Source organism: Malus sylvestris, chromosome 16 (assembly GCF_916048215.2).
Source record: "Malus sylvestris chromosome 16, drMalSylv7.2, whole genome shotgun sequence".
Taxonomy (NCBI): Eukaryota; Viridiplantae; Streptophyta; class Magnoliopsida; order Rosales; family Rosaceae; genus Malus; species Malus sylvestris.
Window position 1 is genome coordinate 26,479,975 of NC_062275.1, and position 19,457 is coordinate 26,499,431.

Consider the following 19,457-nt stretch of genomic DNA (forward strand, 5'->3'; position numbering starts at 1 on the left):
TCGGGGAAGATATTGACATGTCTTCTCCAGACAACATTTGGCATCCGTCCTTCTTATCCCCCAATAGTCCTCTTACAGTTGGGGATTCTATGATGAAGAACGATACAACCGCTTCAGTGGTGGCTAGAAATCTTCTCAATCCAAGAGACAATAGGAATTAAAAAATTTAATAGTCCAAATTTATCAGTCCAAATTTAAATCCAACGACAAAAAAAAAAGATCTAACAGTCCAAATTTAAATCCAACGGCTAAAGTAATTAAAAAAATTATTAATTTATGTGTTTCATATTCTTTCATAGTGTTTCATGAGTTTCATGGTGTTGGTTTAGAGATTTTTCAATATTTACCGGAATCTAAATATTTTTAGGTTACAATGTTCATAAAATTAAATTAGGATAGTCTACATAATTTTTTTTTCTTTTAAAAAGTTACTTTAAGAAAAAAAATTATCCTAAATTCATTCTTTAATATTCTCGGCCTAAAAATTTAACCCATAAAGGTTGGAGGAGAAAACTGTTTCTGGTTTAAAACCTAAATTTTTAGGTTTTAACCAAGGGTAGGAGATGGTCGAATCAATCATATAAAAATGATATATATATATATATATATATATATATATAAGGATGGAATAGAGTGAAGAGAGAATGGTATAATAGTTATTTCCTAACTAGTTTAAACTCATGTGACATGCTTCATTAACCTATGCATAACTATTATAAATATGTCATGGGTAAATTACACAGTAACCCCTCAGATTTGAGGTCTTGCACAAACTCATACAACATCTTTAAAACATTTCACTTTCATACCTTAGATACCATTTTATTTCAAAATAATACCTCCGTTACATTTTTCATCCATTTATCCGTTAAGTAGTGACGTGTCTACCAAATGTGTGCCACGTGGCAAAAAAAAAAAAAAAAAAAAAAAAAACCTAAAACCTTCCCTCATCCTCCTTTCTTCCCCTACAACCCCCAAACTCACATCCCCCATCTTCATAATATTTTTTTTAAAAAAAAACCTAAATTTTCAATAAAAAAAAAAAAAATTGAAACTTTCCCTCATCCTCCTCTCTTCTCCCTGCAACCCCCAAACTCATATCCCCCATCTTCATCTTCTTCCCTGCAACCCAAAAAAAAAAAACCCCTTCAGTTCGTCTTACCCCCCCCCCTCCTCCTCTCTTCTCCCCCATCTTCATCTTCTTCCCCCTACAACCCAGAAAAGAAAGGGAAGGGGCAAAAAAAAAAAAAAACCCTAGATCGCGTCTACGCCGCCATCGTCGGGTTCGTGAAGTGGAATCAAGTGCAAGGATGGGTGCGGGGGGAAGACGAATTGGGTTGTTTTTTTTTTTTTTCAGGTTGCAGGAAGGGGTTTCGGGGGAAGAAGATGAACATGGAGGAAGGAGAAGGGGAAGGAAAAGGGGGAGGGAGGGTGAGTGCAGGTGCGGGGAGAAGACGAACTGGTTGCAGGAATGGGGATCTAGGAGGGAGGGTCGCGGGTTGGGGGGTGTGTTTTGGGTTTCAGGTTTTGGGGTGGAGGACGCGGGTGGGGTAGGGGGTACGGGGGTGGGGTTATCATTTCAGTTTTTTTTTTTAGAAGATTTAGGTTTTTTTTAAATAAAAAATAATAATTTGCCACGTGGCAACTTTTGTACTTCAACTTTGAGCACATCATATGCTTCTTTGACTAACAATGTCAACGTTGTTCCGGAGTCAATGACCGTTCCACCTTGGCCATATTGATCCCGCTTTAAGATTTTTGGATCAATTTCAAGCCGCCTTTCGCCGGGGCTGATGCTCTCTAGGTTTACATAGTAAATGTCATCGTAGGATATAAGTGGAGTTGAAGAGCCTTCTATCTTTGCACCATCCCCTAAGACTAAGTGGTTATGAGGGTAATTAGGATCCCTTATGCTACCGATGCAATAAGAGAATTTTGACCCTATTTGGTTTGCCAAAGATATTTTTAAAGGGCCTAGACCAAGTATTTAACTAGCATTCCCATAGTGAGGATCAGTATGACTGGCACAACCAAAAACATCTAGTACAGTGCTAATGCCTTCGTCGGACGTCTCGAAGGTGAACTTTTCAGTCCTAACAAGTCCGTCTACAACGCTGCCACCAACATACCTACGAGAGAATTTGAAATTATTTGAGGGGTCACATTTGTCACCGTTAATTGTGCAATTGGGGGATGAGCATGGTAATTGGGTGTATGTTGAGGACTTGGAAGGGTCAAAAATTGAACTTGTTTGTTCAACACACTTTGTAGAAGAAGGACATTGAACCCACACGACGTTGCTTCCTGAGTCTATGGATATGAGTTGAGGAACTGGTGGCTCTCCAATTGAAATATCGTCCATAAATTCTGCAGTGTTCCCAGGAACAAGACCGGCACAGATGTCATCGTTGGTGAAATAATGGGCCTTTGCTTCCAAGTATGTTAAGCGTGCCATGGAGCGTCGCATCATGCTTATAGCTCGGTCTGTGATAGTTGAATTAGGATTGTAGTAAGGAGAAAGCAGAATCATGGTGAATGAGTTTTGTGACAAAACGCCTTGACTTTGTGGTGGTGGTATCGGTGGTGAGAGTGGTGGTTAAGCATAATAACCATACAAAGATAACAAAATTAATAAGAGTGTGCGAAGTAGACTTCGCAAATAAGGCTGCCACATCTAAGCCCTCAACATTGAATTTATTTTAGGCAGGAGAGAGCTGTGCTTGTTTATACAGTTGATGTACGATACATATGGACATAATCTTCTTGCATATATGTTGGTTCTTATCACAAGGGATTACCACTTCAGAAAGGACTATATGCATTTGAAAAGAAACGTGAAATTTTGATGTATTCAATTAGACAATATTTAATCGCGATTCACCCACGTTAAGCGTGTTGAATTCCACAATTGTCCTTATTATTTGATGATTTAATTAGAAGAAAATCAGAGAATATCATAGTGATATCTTGGTGCATATGAATAGTTATGTCCTCTCCTGAGAGTGTGAATTTGATCATCATCCTTGCTAAATAAAAAGCATTACTATCATCTTAAAAGCACGCCACATGTTAGTAATCACATTTTAACACACACTTTGTAGGGTCACTCTATAACTTTTTTCAACAATTCGAACTGTTTATTTTTAATTTATCATTCATAAATCATTCTTGCAAAAGATTATGCAAAACCAAAACCGTTAAGACAATCATCTTTAGTAAAAAACAAACGAACACAGTTTTGCAATGAATTCTAAAATGGCTATCATTTAATTCAACAACCATATGGTTTTGAATTTGTCATAATGTGTGTCAAAAAATAGGTGTTCTTCAATCCTAACCCGTTAATTATATATTTATATCAGGAATTCTTTTCAATTTTCTCTAATCATATCTTCAGTTTATTTGTTATCATTAATGTCTATCAGGAATAACGCAGTCATCTAAATATTATTTTACCAAAAATGATAATGTGGCATTTCTTCGTTCATAAAAATAAATACATCGTCTCCAATTGAGTCGATTAGTCCATTGACCCAAAACTTGATCTGAATTGAATTACACATACAAACAGTTATAGTGAACTCCTAAATCACATCCCAAAAAAAATCAAACACACATTGATCATCGTTGAAGAGTTAGACCACATAGAAGACCTACATCAAAGCCTACATTGGTCCTCACTGAAGATCGAGACCACAATAAAGTCATTACAGAGGAGTGGGATCACGTAAAGTAATTGTTTAAAGACAATACCACATAACTCATCACACAAAAAACAAAACTATATCCAGACATCACAAAAGCGCGGCCAAACCACTCGTTAGGCTTAGACAATACAACCTACTCTACTCCGAGTAAGGAACTACTTGTCGGTTCATTTATGTGCGGGTATTAATACAGTCCAGTCAAGACCACCTACAATATCACTGCACTATTGAAAGCATGTGGTGTTCCTAAAAGTGTATAGAAATCGACTCTGCCTCAACACTAGGTAAAAGCTGCAACTATGAATAGAAGAGGATGTGCAATGTTCAAAGCCTCTTCAAATCAGCACACAAATTTGCAATGCGCTCTCCCTCAACGCAAAACCCTCTCATCTTTGAGAAAACACTAACCTTTCTAATTTCGTCAAACACATCTTTAGTTAGGTTTAACAGCCCGTAAAATAGGCGACTGAGGAGCACCTTCAGGTAGAATTAACAACACTGCTTCGAAACCGACTGGTTATTTATCCAAGTCTCGATCAATAAGGAATCTCTAAGTCTTTGTTGGAAGAGGTCACCTCATTAGCTTTCTTAACAAAGTAAGGTGTTACCAAGTTACATCGTTTGACACATTGAAAGCCGAATCTATTTTATGATTGGATATTCACAAGTACATTCTGGAGTTTCGCAGTTTGACGACCGAACCACATTTACAATCAAGACACTTTAAGTATTTATGTTCATATAGTCTGGTACCTATTTGGGGCACTTATATTTTCACAACTATAATTGAAGTAGCCGAGCTCGGTGTTAACGATTCATGAACTTCGAAGTATCTAGCAGCCTTGTCTTTAGATTCTATAACCCAGAGGCTGAGACGAATTTCTTCCTCAGACGTAGTCGCAAGATACAGAAGTCAACAACACGTTTGACACCACTACCACCACATTCATTCACTCACCGATCAAGCTTGGTTGTCGAGTTGGCATGTCCTGCATTCAACCTTGGGTGTAGTTAGCTCATTAGCTATTCGACCTGCACACCATGTAGGCTAAATAATTTTTAGAGTCAACAAGTATATATGATGCCTACACAAAAAACAAAGAAACAATTAAAGGCAATTTCAGAAGGCACTTTCTAAAGTCATGGATCTAGTTGATAACCATTTCATTTTTACGTTTTAGTTTTTACCTTTTTATGTTAGGAATAAGGAGGAAAAAACTTGTGTGAGCAAAGATGAAGGAAGAGTGGTGGAATGGGCATGATTAAATGCTCTAGCAGACACCAAAGTAAAATATTAAAAGGGGTTTTAGAGATAAGGACTTATCAAAGATGATTTTTAGAATATAACCTGAGAGGTTTTTAGTATCTAAAAAAGATCATTTTGATGTGAAAATTATGTTGACACTCAAATTAAACCCTCTTTTTATCAATTGTAGCAATGCATGTAAGTAGGGATCGTTCTAGACCGGGGATTAGGAGGGATTGCAAAATCACTTGGACATGACTCAAAAACGTAAAAACAAGTTTTAAACACTAAAATAGACTCAAAGAATGCAAAACTAAACTTTAAAACACCAAAACAAACCAAAAGACTCAAAACAGCACCAAAACACTCAAAACTGCCTTAAAAACACAATCTGGGCAGTTTTGGACACTAAGCACCAAATTGGACGAATTTGGGTTTTAACTTGAATCAAAACACTTAAAAACACAAAGTAAAACACTTACTAACTAATTTGACACTTTAAAACAAAGGGGGATTGGTTTTGGACAAATTTAAAAACAAAACAAACTTTGTAAATTAGAACAGATTGTAAAAACGAATTTGATTTAAATGGGTGAATGGAAGGCTAGCTAAGGGGTTCATCTCCACACATGTTATACTTGCATACAAAACGATTTCCAATTGCTTTTCAATAAACCATGAATTCTCAATGCCCCAAGTTAATTAGGTCCGCTTAAATTAACCTTCAGATTTTCCTAACGTTATTGAATTGGATGATTGCATACGACAACCCAAAACATTCCCCACAAGTCCCCTACATGATTGCATAATAGAGATACAAGCAAGAATCATTAAGTTCTATGAAAACCATAAGCATTGACGAAGCACTTGTTACTATGATTGCATGAAACTTATGCCAAGAATGTACTTAACGCGATTGAGATCATCAACCTTTACTACTTGTGAATATAATTCCATAACGATTAGGTGAAATTTCCTTATATCCTAGCATTCAATTTATGCATGATAATTAAGCGTGCACTCTCAACCAACACACACAAATCAATGTAATTCTCATAGATAAGTAAATTGAATTCACAACTTATGAAACGCAATTAGAAGTAATCAAATCATAACACAAGCATAAACATGTATTTCGAATCCCCCCTAGCCAAGGGGGGTTTAGTTCCTCATACGCACAAAACAAAGAGAATTGAATTTAAACATTGAAATCAAAGGAAAAGAAACACCTAGAAATTCCAGCGACGCGAACTTGAATTGCATGAACTTCCGAGCTTCCTTCTCCTCCTCCTTGGTGCGGCAAGGGTCTAGGGATAGGTTTAGGACCTTAGGTGTATGGATGCATGGTTGTGGAGGGATGTAGTAGTGTTTAGGGGAAGGGAATGGTGCGGCAAAGATGTGGAGAGAGTTTGGACGAATTTCTGGAGTGAATTGTGAATTGTGGTGAGTGATGATCTGATTTAGGGGTTAATAGGAGTATATATAGGCACTTAAAACCCTAGGGTAATCAGATATGGACTTGGATAACCCAAATCCACAAGGAAATAGGTCTAAACAATCAGATTTTGCAAGGAAAAAGGCTCCTAGGTGCGGCTAGATAGGGATAAGGTAGATAAGGCTTCTAGAAAGCCTTGCAAGGCAAGGAAATCAGATTTCTAGAAGCTAGGGTGCGGCACCAATGTAGGGATTAGGGATAGGGCTTCTAGAAAGCCCCAAAACTGATAGGAAATGTAGGAAACTCACGGCAAGGAGGGGAACACTCTAGAAACTTCTCATTTGTGTTCTACAACACTTAGGAGTCCTTCTAGCATTAGGAAAACATGTCTCAATCCTCCCTTGACTTGGAATTCTTCTCCTTCTTCATCTTGGATTCCTTTTCCTTCTTGGACTTGGAAAACTTCTTTGTTGCTAAAACTTGATGCCATTTGGATTTAACTTTCCTACTTCAAGTAGGAAACCTTGTTTGAGTAGGAATCTTCATCTTCTAGGAATCCCAATTTCACTAGGAAACCTATTTCAACTAGGAATCCTAATTCAACTAGGATTCCATCTTCACTTAGGCGCTTTCCTACTTCGACTAGGAAACCTTGTTCAAGTAGGAAACATCATCTTCAAATCTTCAATTTCGTCCATCATCTTGGCTCCAAGCATATGACATCCATTCCAAGCTCAACTTTGCTCCAAAAGGCTCCAAAATGCATCCTTTTGCATGCTTTGCCCTTAGAACCTGAAAACACATAAAACTAGCTTAAAAGACTACTTTACTAAGGAAAAACACTACAAATGCATAAGAACAAGCTAAACTAAGGCGCATAAATATACTCCTATCACATTTATTTCAATGCACGATGACATGTCACTTATAATAATACCAAACATTTTACCGCTATTTACATGCTTGCCATCTTAATTGTTTGAAATGTAACCTCAACTTTGTTGTTTCAGAAATGTAACAATCGATTAGAGAGAGAGAGAGAGCGACGTTAAAGCGGGCTTGAATTGCACCTGTAATCAATGAAAATTTTCAAATTTTCAAACAGGTTGTCTACTCTTACAAACAGTATTGTTACCATCTAGACCCATGCTCCACGAAAATGTGTTTGAAGCTACGATTGTTTGGCTTCCTCGATTAACTGCCTTCGTCGAAACCCACTAATCACTTCTAAGCTACTGTTTATATTTTTCTTTTGTCTTAATCAATACAGCAGTTGGTACGGTTTGTCTTAATCACAAGCTATATGGTGTGGAGAATGTGTTTAGCTCTCATAACCAACACACAGTTGATACTTGTATAGCTTGTTGGTATGGTTTGTATGTTTGGTCCGAAAAGTTTCTTTGTTTTAGCAAGAATTTATATTTGTAATGCACACCATGTGTTTGTTGAAAGGCCTTTGTGGAGGTTTTTGTACATGTTGGCTCTCTTTTCATATAGGTACAGTTAATTAGGTTATATCCATTGGGTACAGTTAATTAGGTCCTCTCCCTTAGGTACGATCAATTAGGTTCTATCCATTCAGTATGATCAATTAGGTAATCTCCATTTGGTACGGTCAATTAGGTCATCTCCATTCGGTATGGTCACTTAGGTACGCTATATAGTTTCATTACGGTCATTTTCTCTACATACAAAATTGTTCTTTTCATTTATTTAAGGACTCATTTTTAAATTATTGAATCCAAATCTATAAAAACAAAACTGAATGCATATGAGAAAAGCGTAAAGAAAAATGAGATTGAAACATTGCAAATTTGCAAGTAGAATAGGATGTGAAGCAAAGGGATGAAAGCTCATTGAAAAATAGTGTATTGTGCATCTTAGTTGGGAAGGGAATGAAGATATGGCCTAAAGTCTTTGTCGGCTGTGAAGTGCCATCCTTTTTTTGTACGGTCATTTAGGTCCGATCAATTTGGTACGGTTATTTAGGTACGTTTTGTAGTTTAGGTCCAATTGATATGGTATGGTCAATTAGGTTGTGAATTCAATTACTTATGTTATGATGTTTAGGTCCGTTTGATTCGGTACGATCAATTTGGGCACACTTTCAATTAATTACATTTATAGTGTAGGTCCACCTGATTGCGTGATGATATTGGTGAACGAGTTTGATGCAAAAAACTTCCACGTCATATTCCTAAGCGCAGTGGTATGAGCGTGCTGATAACGTGTTGTGGCTCATATGTAACTGACAGGGGAAGGGGGCCGGCAGCACAGAGAAAGAATAGAGAGAGATGTGTTTGTAGGGTTGTGTAAAGGAATGTGTATTATTAGTAATAAGAGAGAGAAGAAATCCTTCTCCTCCAAGGAATACAAGTCCATATAGGAAAGAATAACTAGAATCAAATCTAATCTAAAATTTGCACAATCACACTTAAATAAGAAGTTTATAACATGTATTATATATTTTCAATCAAATGAACATTTCTCTAACTTGTAGGTAAATTATTTTACATGTAATGTTACATATATTAGGCACATTTTGTTGTTGTATAATATGAGTATAACATAATATTTTCTATACTATGCATCAAACTACATTTCTTCTTGTTATAGGTAAATTATTCTCCTTGCATTAATAAAAAAAGAGGTGAACTGCCAATTTACTCTCTGATTATCACCTGAGTGAAATTAAGTCCCTAAATTTTTTTTTTGAAAAATCAGTTTTTGAATTATAAAAATCATCCAATTGCATCCCTAATATTATATTCGAAGCTCCTATATTCAATTTTTCATTGAACGGTAGATCGGTAATTTTCCTTCATAAAGAAATAGTGTATGAAGTTAACTTGAAGGGTAAATTAGATGTTACATTCGCAACCTATATAAAATGTTAAAGGCTTATAGGCAAGAAAAGAACGGTATCATCTAAAGTGTGGCAAGTGACTTAAGTTGACTAAAATTGGATAAAATAGCTTTGAATATAATAGTAGGGATGAAATTAGCAATTTTTAATGAATTTAGGGACTTATTTTACCGAAAAAAATAATTTAGGGACCAAATTTTCACTTAGGTGATAGTTCAGGGACTAAATCGACACTTCACCCTAATGCATTATATTCATTATTGTTGAATTATGTGAATTGATATTGCCATGAATTGCATATAATATCATATCTACGATATCCTTATGGGATTCTACCATATCTCTTAGGCTACATATTATCTTATTAGAGTTATAATCCTACTGGGGTAAGAAATTTACCTTCCCTACTACTATAAATAAAGGCACAATGGAGTGGCACAACACAATCTCACAATTACACAATCTCACAACAACACGTTATCAACACACTCTTGCCAGAAGCTAAGGAATAGACGGTTCGTGGAGGAGGTTCTTCTACAAATTCAATGGCTCAGTTATTTTCTGCCAATCAGGTTCTTTTAAACTAAATTAAGATATTTGCAACGACCATAAAGCATGAAAACATTCCCCATGTTGCATGAACCCATCTATATTGTATGTGTTCAAATATTTGTCTATATATATATGTTCATGCATTACACAATTATAATTGTGCTATGTGGAATTTGTGAGTCAAAGAATCGAAAGAAATTAGAAGCAATTAGGGTTTTTCAAACCATAGGAAATTCGAAAAGAAAATTTTATTTTTTGGGGAAGGGGCTGCCACTAGCACCGAGCCACACTGAGCCACAGCCTGGATGACATCGTTTGACCTAAGGTAGGAGCCCTTTGGGCTTGCTAGATTAGGTTTTAGTTGGGCCTGCAGCCCTAACCCACCTCTAGCAAGGCTTGTAGCCTTTTGTTGGGCTTGTTTCTAGCCTCCGACCCACCAGCAAGCCTAATGCTTGCTGGGCTAGTCATTCGCCCACGGCCCACCTACATCAACCTCTTGTGCTACTAGGGTCACCCTGCCTTGGCCCACATCAGAAGCCAGCCTTTGGCTGGGCTTCCCGTGCCTCAAACCCAAAGCCATCATCATTGCGCTACCAAGCTCTGTCCCAACTCACGGCCCACCGCCTACAGCCAGATTTGGCCTGCTATGCAACCCCTCTCCCCCTCCGCATGACTTCATGGCCCAAGGCCTGCAGCTTGCTGCAAAGTCGTGCCTCATATATCCAACCCACACATGCTGGGCTGTGGTTTGTTTCGACCCAATGCCATATTTTGGCATCCCCCAACTTCTTAACCATACCCAAATTTATTTGAGACATTTTTGGTTAAAGTGTACAAGGTTATTGTTAGGGAATTGTCTAGGATATGTTTCCATAAGGGTAGAGTGATTTGGTCGAGAGGAATAGGAGTTCACCTTTCAATGAAAGGACTACTGGGGATGGTGGAAGCACAATTCCGAGTAACTAGAAAATCAAAGAACAACCATGAGTAAGCCTAAAACTGGGGGGGGGGGGGGGAGGGGGAATGGGAGGTGAGCTAGCCAAAGGCTCTCCGAACGTCAAGTTAGTAAGCAGTTTTGGACTCAAGCAGTGGGCAAGAGAGTTAGAGTATAGAGATTGCGGTATCAGAGACAAACCCTAGATGGGTTTATTTATACCAACCGGGAACAAACCTTTTCAGGATAGAATCCTAGTCCTAAGCCAAGAGAATCCTAGAGGATATCTAGAAGTAGATATTGCACCTTCTTAGGAATTGTGATTACTTGCGGCGCATGTTGATTCTTAGATCGTAAGAACTCCAAGATTTATGAGGAATCTAATTGTGTTCATGCCCAAGTTAGATCTCGTGTCTTGCGAAACAAGCATGGTCATACTAGCAGAGTCGCTCAAACTTTGCCTATTGCCAGACCCTATTTCCAGGCACATTCGATCGCAGTACTCACCAGATCTTCGTTGCATCAAGTGCCGAATAAGGCTGACATCTTGAGGAGGTTGATTAAATGGGCAATTGAGGATGAGAGTTTGAAATTCGATTCCAAGTAAGGCACGCCAACAAGGTGCAGGGGATGGTGAACCTTATCACAGAATTTACCCCAGCTTCTAGCGGAAATGACACGCCAGAAACCCGGACCATTTCCCCAGCCAGGACGATCGCTAGAAACGCAATGCATGGATGGGTCGTCTAACAGGAACGAGAGCAGAGCTGTCCTTTTATTAGTCTCACCTAACCTCTAATATGGGGGCCGAACAAAAAATGACAGAAAATAGTGAATGTATTAGCTGAGTGCTATTTAGCTTCAGATCAATATATTATGAACATCATATTGAAAGTAGCCCAGTTTTGAAGGATGAACCACTTATATCTCAAGTCCATTTAATTTCAGTCCATATCCCAAGCCTACCAAGGGTTATTTAATCTAGTTTGTTAACCTTACCTTTTTTAGCGTTAACAACTATCACATCCACAAACATACAAATACCTCCAATAAAGATCTATCACAAAAACGATATGCACCTACATTGGTCATCGTCGAAGAGTTAAACCACACAACAAACCTACACTAATGCCCACGTTGGTCATCGCTAAGAGTGAGACCACTTAATTTCATCATAGAGGAGTGAGATCAATATAGTAATCGTTGAAAGATAGTACCGCATAACTCATTGCTCAAAGGCCAATACCACATCCAACCATCATAAAAGCGTGACCACAAGGTGAGCTGATTCTTCCACTTATAGAAAATGTATCTTCATCGTCGAAATTTATAATCAAAACCGTTTATTTTCTTTATTTTTTTGTTTGGTAAATTCTTGATCTTCATTTGAAGATAATCTTTACAAAAATCATTCAAATCGATGATTATTTAGTTATCCAAATGTATCAAATAAATAGACAGTTCATCGTTGATTTATTTGTTACATTTGATTTACCAAACAATATCTTAGTTAAGACTAAGAAATTGAACTATTTCTCTTATGTTTTTATGATAAGCATACATAATTTGCAAACAAAAGAATGAGATCACTCTCCAAGCAGATTGCATGTTTTGCAAAAACAGAGTTATACCAGGGAGAAATTATGTCCATGTCATTTCTAGTTTTATTTTCTCTGAATTTTGCCAGTTGCCCGAAGAGAGGTCATTAGGGGTGGGTTCAAAAAACCAAAAATCGAAAAAAACCGAAAACCAAACCGAACCGAATTCTTTTGGTTCAGTTCCGTTTTAGTGATCTAGAAACCGAACCAAACCGAATTAATTAAATTAATTTTTTTATTTAATTATTTGTTTTGGGTATTATTTTCTAAACCCAATTTGTAAGTTAAAATGTGCTAAACCCAATGTGTTGCCAAACTTTAAGCTCAAAATATTAAAAAAAGGCCTATAAAAACTCTAAACCCTAACCTATTATTTCTCCCTCATATAAGGTTCCGGAACCAAACCTCTTCCCGAAGTACCAACACCCATCTCCATAGCACTGTCTACTTCTGCGCCAGCTTTCTTTTCCAAATCTACTCTCATATAACATGTAACATAATCCATAAACATTTGTTTCAGGTAGATTACTTGGGTAATTTGTGATGGAAAAGAATCCAACAAACACTAAATAAATCCACCCACGCATTACCTTTACTAATCAAGTTGTCAACATGCAGTTACAAGCAAACAACACTGATCTTTGAACAACATCATACAATTTAACTTTTCTAAGTCATTTGTACGATTTTTGTGTGATTTTTGTGTTGTGAGGTTGTTAGTTTGGACTTTGGAAGACTTGATTGATGATTTTAATTCAACTTTAAATGTTTATTTTCATTATCTTTGATTCTAGTTAGAATGTTTATGTTATGATTGTGTTGGATATGTTAAAATTTAAAATTTCAATGTTTTTAATTTTTGAAAAAAAAATAAAAACAAAAAACCAAAACCGAACCGAACCAGAAAAAATCGAACCGAAAAAAACAGAAAAAAAATTTAACCGAACTGAAATTTCGGTTTGATTTCGGTTTTGGCAAAAAACCGAACCGATTTAAACCAAACCCACCCCTACCGGTCATAACTTTTAAAGCATGAATTTCACGGCGCTGTTGTGTGTTGTATATTTTGCCATTTGAGAGTAGCCCAAAAAAATTAAGTTCTTGAAATGTAACACCGATAGCACAAAATGAAGGGTTCATAGAGATGACAACATATCCTCGTATCATCCCCAAGTAACACTACCCTGTTAGCCTCGTGCCTGACTCCGGCCACCCTAACTGCTCTGCCAGTTGCCCTTGCACTCAAGAATCATGGTCGGGAGGTGGTGAATAATCAAGCCTCTATAATGTGGCAATTTACAACTTCGTCAGCTATACTGGAAATAACATGGAGTGGAACGGTCGAAAGCGATCCAACCAAAGAATATGGAGTAAAAAATATCCGGCTCAAATTGTTGTATAATTGGCAAAAAGGTGCAACAAGTCATTGAGAGTCTCTGGATGGAACTTCCTTGCAAATAAGTAACACGGTCGTTGTATACCATTCCATAAGCAAGGCCATCTCTGTACTACTTTCTGAAAAACAAATCAGAAAAGGTGAATTAAATTGTTAACAAGCTATCGAATTCAATAAGAACGTCTTAGGGATATTTTAGATGCCTACCTTCGCATCACTGGTTACATGCACGCTCACATCAACTGACTGCAGAGCAAGACAACCAAAGTCACTATCAGAAAATTTGAACTATTTACATTCAAAGCGGTGGCTTTTCTAACACTATCTATGTTGGAAACTGATGGTACAAAGAAAGCAACTATAACTGAAACGTGAAAGCAAAACACAAGCGTCGCCTTAAACCATTCCTTTTTCTTAGTTCTTTTTCGTTAGATGAGGACCAATAATTAACAGTCATAACATGAGGAGTATGGGATCAACTACTATGAAATCGGCAGTCAGTGTCAATATACATATGCCACACATATCTAAACTAGATAAACATACATACATGATGGTGCTGTCATCTGTAAATAATACACATGCATATATATATATAAAGCTTATAGCAGAATTCTACCGTAATATTCTTCAGAAGCTCATATGTAATATCCTGAGACTTGTATAACTTTGGATGCCACTTTCTTTCAGACCAATCAACATGTGTCACAGACCAGTTTGCAATGCCACCAGGATCAATTATCTGGAAACATGTATAAAGAAAACTTCATTCAGGCAGAGATGCAAATACAAGGAAACACTAAAGAGAATTCTTAAGAGGCCTCACATTGAAAAAGGTTGGCAAGTAATGTTCATCAGCAATGCAATTGCGCCCGTCAAAACCTGGCTGTAATAACCACGAAATCCCATATCAAGAAATTGAACCAGTGAACATAGAGTATCATACTTTTAAAGATTACATAAACCTATTTGGGCCCGTTAGGAATCCTGCTCAAAAAATTCATCCTTTCTAAAAATATTTCTTAAGACATTTCTTAAGAGCAATTTTTATAAGAGAGAGGAAGCATCAACTCATTGGAGAGCAGACAGAGGTAAAAGAGAGAGGAGAGGGATAGAGGAGAGAGAGAGAAGACAGGATCTGGCTTTAAAGTAGAGAGAGAGAGAGAGAGAGAGAGAGAGAGAGGATTGAAGAGATCCGGAAAGAGGAGAAAGAGAGAAGAGAACTGACAAGAGAGAGAGAGAGAAAGAGATAAGATAGAGAGTGAAGCGAGATAGGATGCAGAGAGAGAGAGAGAGTGGAGTATGTGTTGAGTTTGAAAACTCTCAAAGCTGACTTTTTGTGTTTTTAATATATAGTCTATTTTCCGGTTGGTTTTGAGTTCCATTTCTGAAAACAATTCTACCAAACAAGGATTCTTGGCTTGAAACTCATAAATTGTTTTTGCGTTAAAAAATTGACAAGTTCAATACCAAACAGGCCCTTATATACTTGCATCTCAGCTGTATAGTGGGCCAAGCATGAGAAGAGGAAAGAAATCCAAATGTTGAAATCAAGCAGATGTTTTACATGAAGACAAAAAATTTCAGCATTGCTAGAGCTCAGATTATCAGAAACAACCAAATAAAGAGCAAACCCAAATCTATTACATCCATAATAGGAGAAAATAAGGATGAAAGTATCATATATGCAGATATGCTATAGCCTATAGGTATATGATAACAAATTATAGGCAGAAATATCTACTATAAGAAAATTTAAGAAATAAAGAAGGTAGATATAAAAATGCTGAGAAGGAAAACTTGCCTTACAGTAGTCCCGGAATTTCGAGTAGTAGAGACTATCAGCCATTACTATCACAGCATGCTGACGCTTCATAGAGAACCACTGCATATAATTCAGAATATTAAGTGGTCATACATCTCTACTGTTTACGTTTGTTGATATTGCCGACTAGTAATGCATTCATAAAACTAATAAACATGCCCATCAAGAGACGGATAACTACAGTAAGCAAATATCAATTTCCACAGATTATAAAACTACATCGATAGTCTCAACACGATCAAAATTACCTGTGCTCCCTTTCTAAAGTCTTTCTTCTCAATTTCAGGTAACATGTGTTCAGAATACCTCCCGTTTCCATGAGGACCAGGATCCTCAAAGCTGAAAAGAATACACAAGTATACAGGTAATAAAAATAAATTTATCAATTACGAATAAGTTGGCTCTTCCGTAATTTCAGAGGATTAAAAAATTAATAGTGCTGCTCTCCTAAGGTCCTCATTTTGAGGACCTTTGAGGACCAAATGCAGATTAGCCAAAAGATTATACTAGTTTAGATCCAAAGGCTTAAAATATTTGATAACTTAATAAAACCAACTTAAACTCCATGAACCATTAGAAAACTCATTTTCTTGTTTTGGTTTATTAAGTTATCAAATATTTTAAGCCTTTGGATCTAAACTAATATAATCTTGTGGTTAATATGAATTTGGTCCTCACAGGTCCTCAAAATGAGGAATTTAGGAGAGCAAGACTCAAAAATTAAAACGTACTTGGGCAGCATTCATAACCATAATTATTCATCAAATTGAAATCCAGTCACACAATGAGCTACCAACACATTTAAACTAGAACAGTAGCTCGTAAAACAAGATTTTACTTACCAGTCAACATAGCTTATATTTGTATTCATCAGATAGTCATAGATATAGTCAAACGTGTACAATGGTACACAACTGCACAACATAAAGAATAAATGAGATATTGATAGCAGCAGAAATAACCAGAACTAGACAAATAGGATGACTAAAGGTACCTAAAATTTAATCACCTTTCAGAAAGTAAGACAAAATGCTGGTTATCAGGATCTTGAAGAGCATTTGCCAATAATCTTCTCTCTGCATCTACCATTGAAATTTTTCCCCAAATCACCTGGAAACATGAATCAACAATCAATCTCATTAATCTGATAGAATGATTGAGCATAACAACAAAAAGTAGAAATATTAGAAATAGTAATGATCCCGTATGCTAGGAAAAAAATTCTACTAAAATTACTATCTATTGCCTGTAAAAGTTTTAATCTTAAGGCAGATGTGGTTTAAGAAAATACATGTGAAGGATATGTGATATGTGTAATCCTTATATTCTTCTACCTATCATTGTAACCTCATCAACGCAAGTATAAACCTTTGCATGACAAATAGTGAAAGATTCAATCTGTCCGTTAGTTTAAAATTGGAAGAAAAAATCAGTAAGTCTCTGCTATTTGAGTTAGTATTAAAGATTATGCTGAGCTTCCTTGAGATTTATATGGATTAAATATGAAATATAAATTTGTAAAGCCATGTAATCCAAGCAGGTTTACCGGGTCACTGCGAATCTCTCGATTAGAAAAGTAACGGCTCAAATGAATTGCCTTTTCTTTAGAAGCATGGACATACACAGAGAACCTTCCTTCATGACCCTGCCAACAAAAAACAGAAATGCTCAAGCTAGGCATACGAATCGATAACTACTTGAACAGGCTCTATCAACACTGAAATATTGAGTGAACATGATCAGAAATAATGTTCTATAAAAGGTTGAACATTTACAATCACATATTATTACGGGAAAGACCGAATTTAACATACACACGTGCTGTTGTATACCAACCAACTATAAATCAGAGTCATTAACATGAAAACAATCTCTTGAAAAGAGCACCAAGGGGGCATGACATGGAATTTATTCAGATTAAATTAAAACGAACTTAAAACACCAAAAGTAACAGTTAAAGAAGGATCACTGTTAACCGGTAACCATAATATAATTCAGGCCTGAAAGAGTGTTGTATGCGGACGGTCCAACGACTATCCTTGCAAACGATTATAGGGTTAATCATTTTCTACTCTTATACTTTCTTATTAGAAAGCACTATCTGACAAAGATCAACCAAACAGGAGAAGCGTAGCAGGACAAAAATCCCAAAGAAACCAAAAAAAGAAACAAAAAACACAGAAGATTTCTTTCTTGGGCCAATAAATCAATAGGAGATGAAGCCTTACATGGAGAAACTTATCCCAGAGCTTCTCAAAAGGCAATGCACTTGGAGTAAGGAACATGAATGCAATTTTTGGATTCCTGGATTGAATAGGAGGTTGGCTTAAAATCTCTCTAATTACAACACGGGATGCGATCTCATCGTCGGTAAAATCCCTTGCAGGAGCAGGTGGAAGCCAGTCCGAAATAGCCTTACAACCTCTAGAAGAAAATATGTAACAAGCAGCGCTGCTTTGAGGCGGATAGAGGAAAGCACAAATCACAAAGATGCTGACCAAAGAAACCAAGACAATAATCCACACCGGCCTCTTCAAAGGCGGGCGATGGCGAGGCCCGGGCAAGATCTGCATGTCACCCATGCCTAGACGCCACTGATTCGTCTTCATCTACCATAAATGCATCCCAACTCGATCACATAAAGATTTCATTCCTGACTATTCTCCCTATCCACCATTGCACTGTCCGATTGCTGTGGAAGTTTCTGCAATCTGAATGTATAAAAGGATTAATTCGTAATTAGAAGGTTCTATATGCAACCATAAATGGACTGATCGGAAGAAAGAGTCAAACGCCTGAATATATGTATGAAGGATTTTAGGTATAAAAATCCAACTAAATAAAAGTCAAACCTACCCACAGACTCCAATCTACTCCCGAAAATTAAAACCCCAACTCCAAGACGCAATCTCCATTCCCCTATTAGTCAACCCAGCGGCACACAATCCCAGAATTTTCCGCCATTTTCTTGTTTCCCGTTTGGTTGCCGAGAAAATAAGCAAAATCACAACGACCCAAATGAAAACTCAAAGTCTCAGTGTCTCACACTCGGAGAAGACGAAGGAGATACCTGTTGCAATGAGCTGAAAGGAGCTTCAAATCGAGAATTGAAGATCTGGAATGGTGATTTTTCGTTGACTCTCACAAGATCTAGGGTACGCAGCAGGAAGGAAGGCCTCCACACTCTCTCCTCGCACAGAAGAAAGAGAGAGACAGAGAGACAGAGAGATGGAAAATGGGATTTTGAATGGGAAGAAGATGGATGTGTTGGATTGTTGTGATTCCTTGAAAGACGATTCTTTTGTTCTCAAAATTCTCTCTCTCCTCTCTTCTCTCTCCTTCCAGTCAATACAGTCGTTTGCCTTTCTTCCAAACACTATAAAAGCCGGCGATCCGTGAGACATACGCTTAACAAGCCGCGTTGAACAAAACAAACATGCCGGCGATTTATTTTCTCCTTTTTTTTAATTTTAATTTTTATTTTTTATTTTTGTATAATTTTGTTTGGACTGCTTCTACTCTTCTTCTCGCCCGTGGCGCGTGTTTCTTTGTACCAACCCATCAAAGGCCCTCTTCGTTTAAAATTTTTTTTTTTAACAAATGATATTATTTAGTGAACTTTAACGAAAAGCACCCGGTACTGTTCACTTTAACGAAAAACCACATTTTTACACTAAAAAGTCAATCCTGGTACTATTCACTTTACCCTTTATTTTGTCCTTATCATTAAAACTCAAAGTTTTCAAGCCCTTTTCATTAGTTTTCCTTATTATTTATGATGAGCTTAACTTCACAACAAGCTAACAATAATGTGATTTAAATTCGGCTTTGACAAAAATCATACCAAAAACCTATCACTTATAAGTGAAGAAAAATATCATTAGGTGCTAGTTCAAAT

General features: G+C 36.9%; 1 protein-coding gene and 1 pseudogene across 3 annotated transcripts; both read right to left on the reverse strand.

Moving 5' to 3' along the window:
* Positions 1-1,633: 1,633 nt before the first annotated feature.
* Positions 1,634-2,577, reverse strand: LOC126608181 (probable aspartic protease At2g35615; annotated as a pseudogene).
* Positions 2,578-13,418: 10,841 nt separating this feature from the next.
* LOC126608178 (glycosyltransferase BC10-like) lies at positions 13,419-18,990 on the reverse strand. Of its 3 annotated transcripts, none has more exons than XM_050276007.1 (11): positions 18,630-18,990; positions 17,788-18,270; positions 17,106-17,204; positions 16,569-16,669; positions 16,402-16,473; positions 15,808-15,898; positions 15,535-15,619; positions 14,561-14,616; positions 14,354-14,476; positions 13,942-13,980; positions 13,419-13,853 (listed from the first exon to the last, which is right to left on the reverse strand). In XM_050276007.1, exons 2-11 carry the CDS (start codon positions 18,166-18,168, stop codon positions 13,725-13,727), a joined length of 1,176 nt encoding a protein of 391 aa, XP_050131964.1. In that variant the 5' UTR covers positions 18,169-18,270; positions 18,630-18,990; the 3' UTR covers positions 13,419-13,724. The 3 variants fall into 3 exon arrangements, with proteins under 3 accessions (XP_050131964.1, XP_050131962.1, XP_050131963.1); XM_050276005.1 differs by having other exon boundaries at positions 14,561-14,620; positions 15,539-15,619; positions 18,630-18,985; XM_050276006.1 differs by lacking the exon at positions 18,630-18,990 and adding an exon at positions 18,416-18,623 and having other exon boundaries at positions 14,561-14,620; positions 15,539-15,619.
* Between the last annotated feature and the right edge of the window lie 467 nt (positions 18,991-19,457).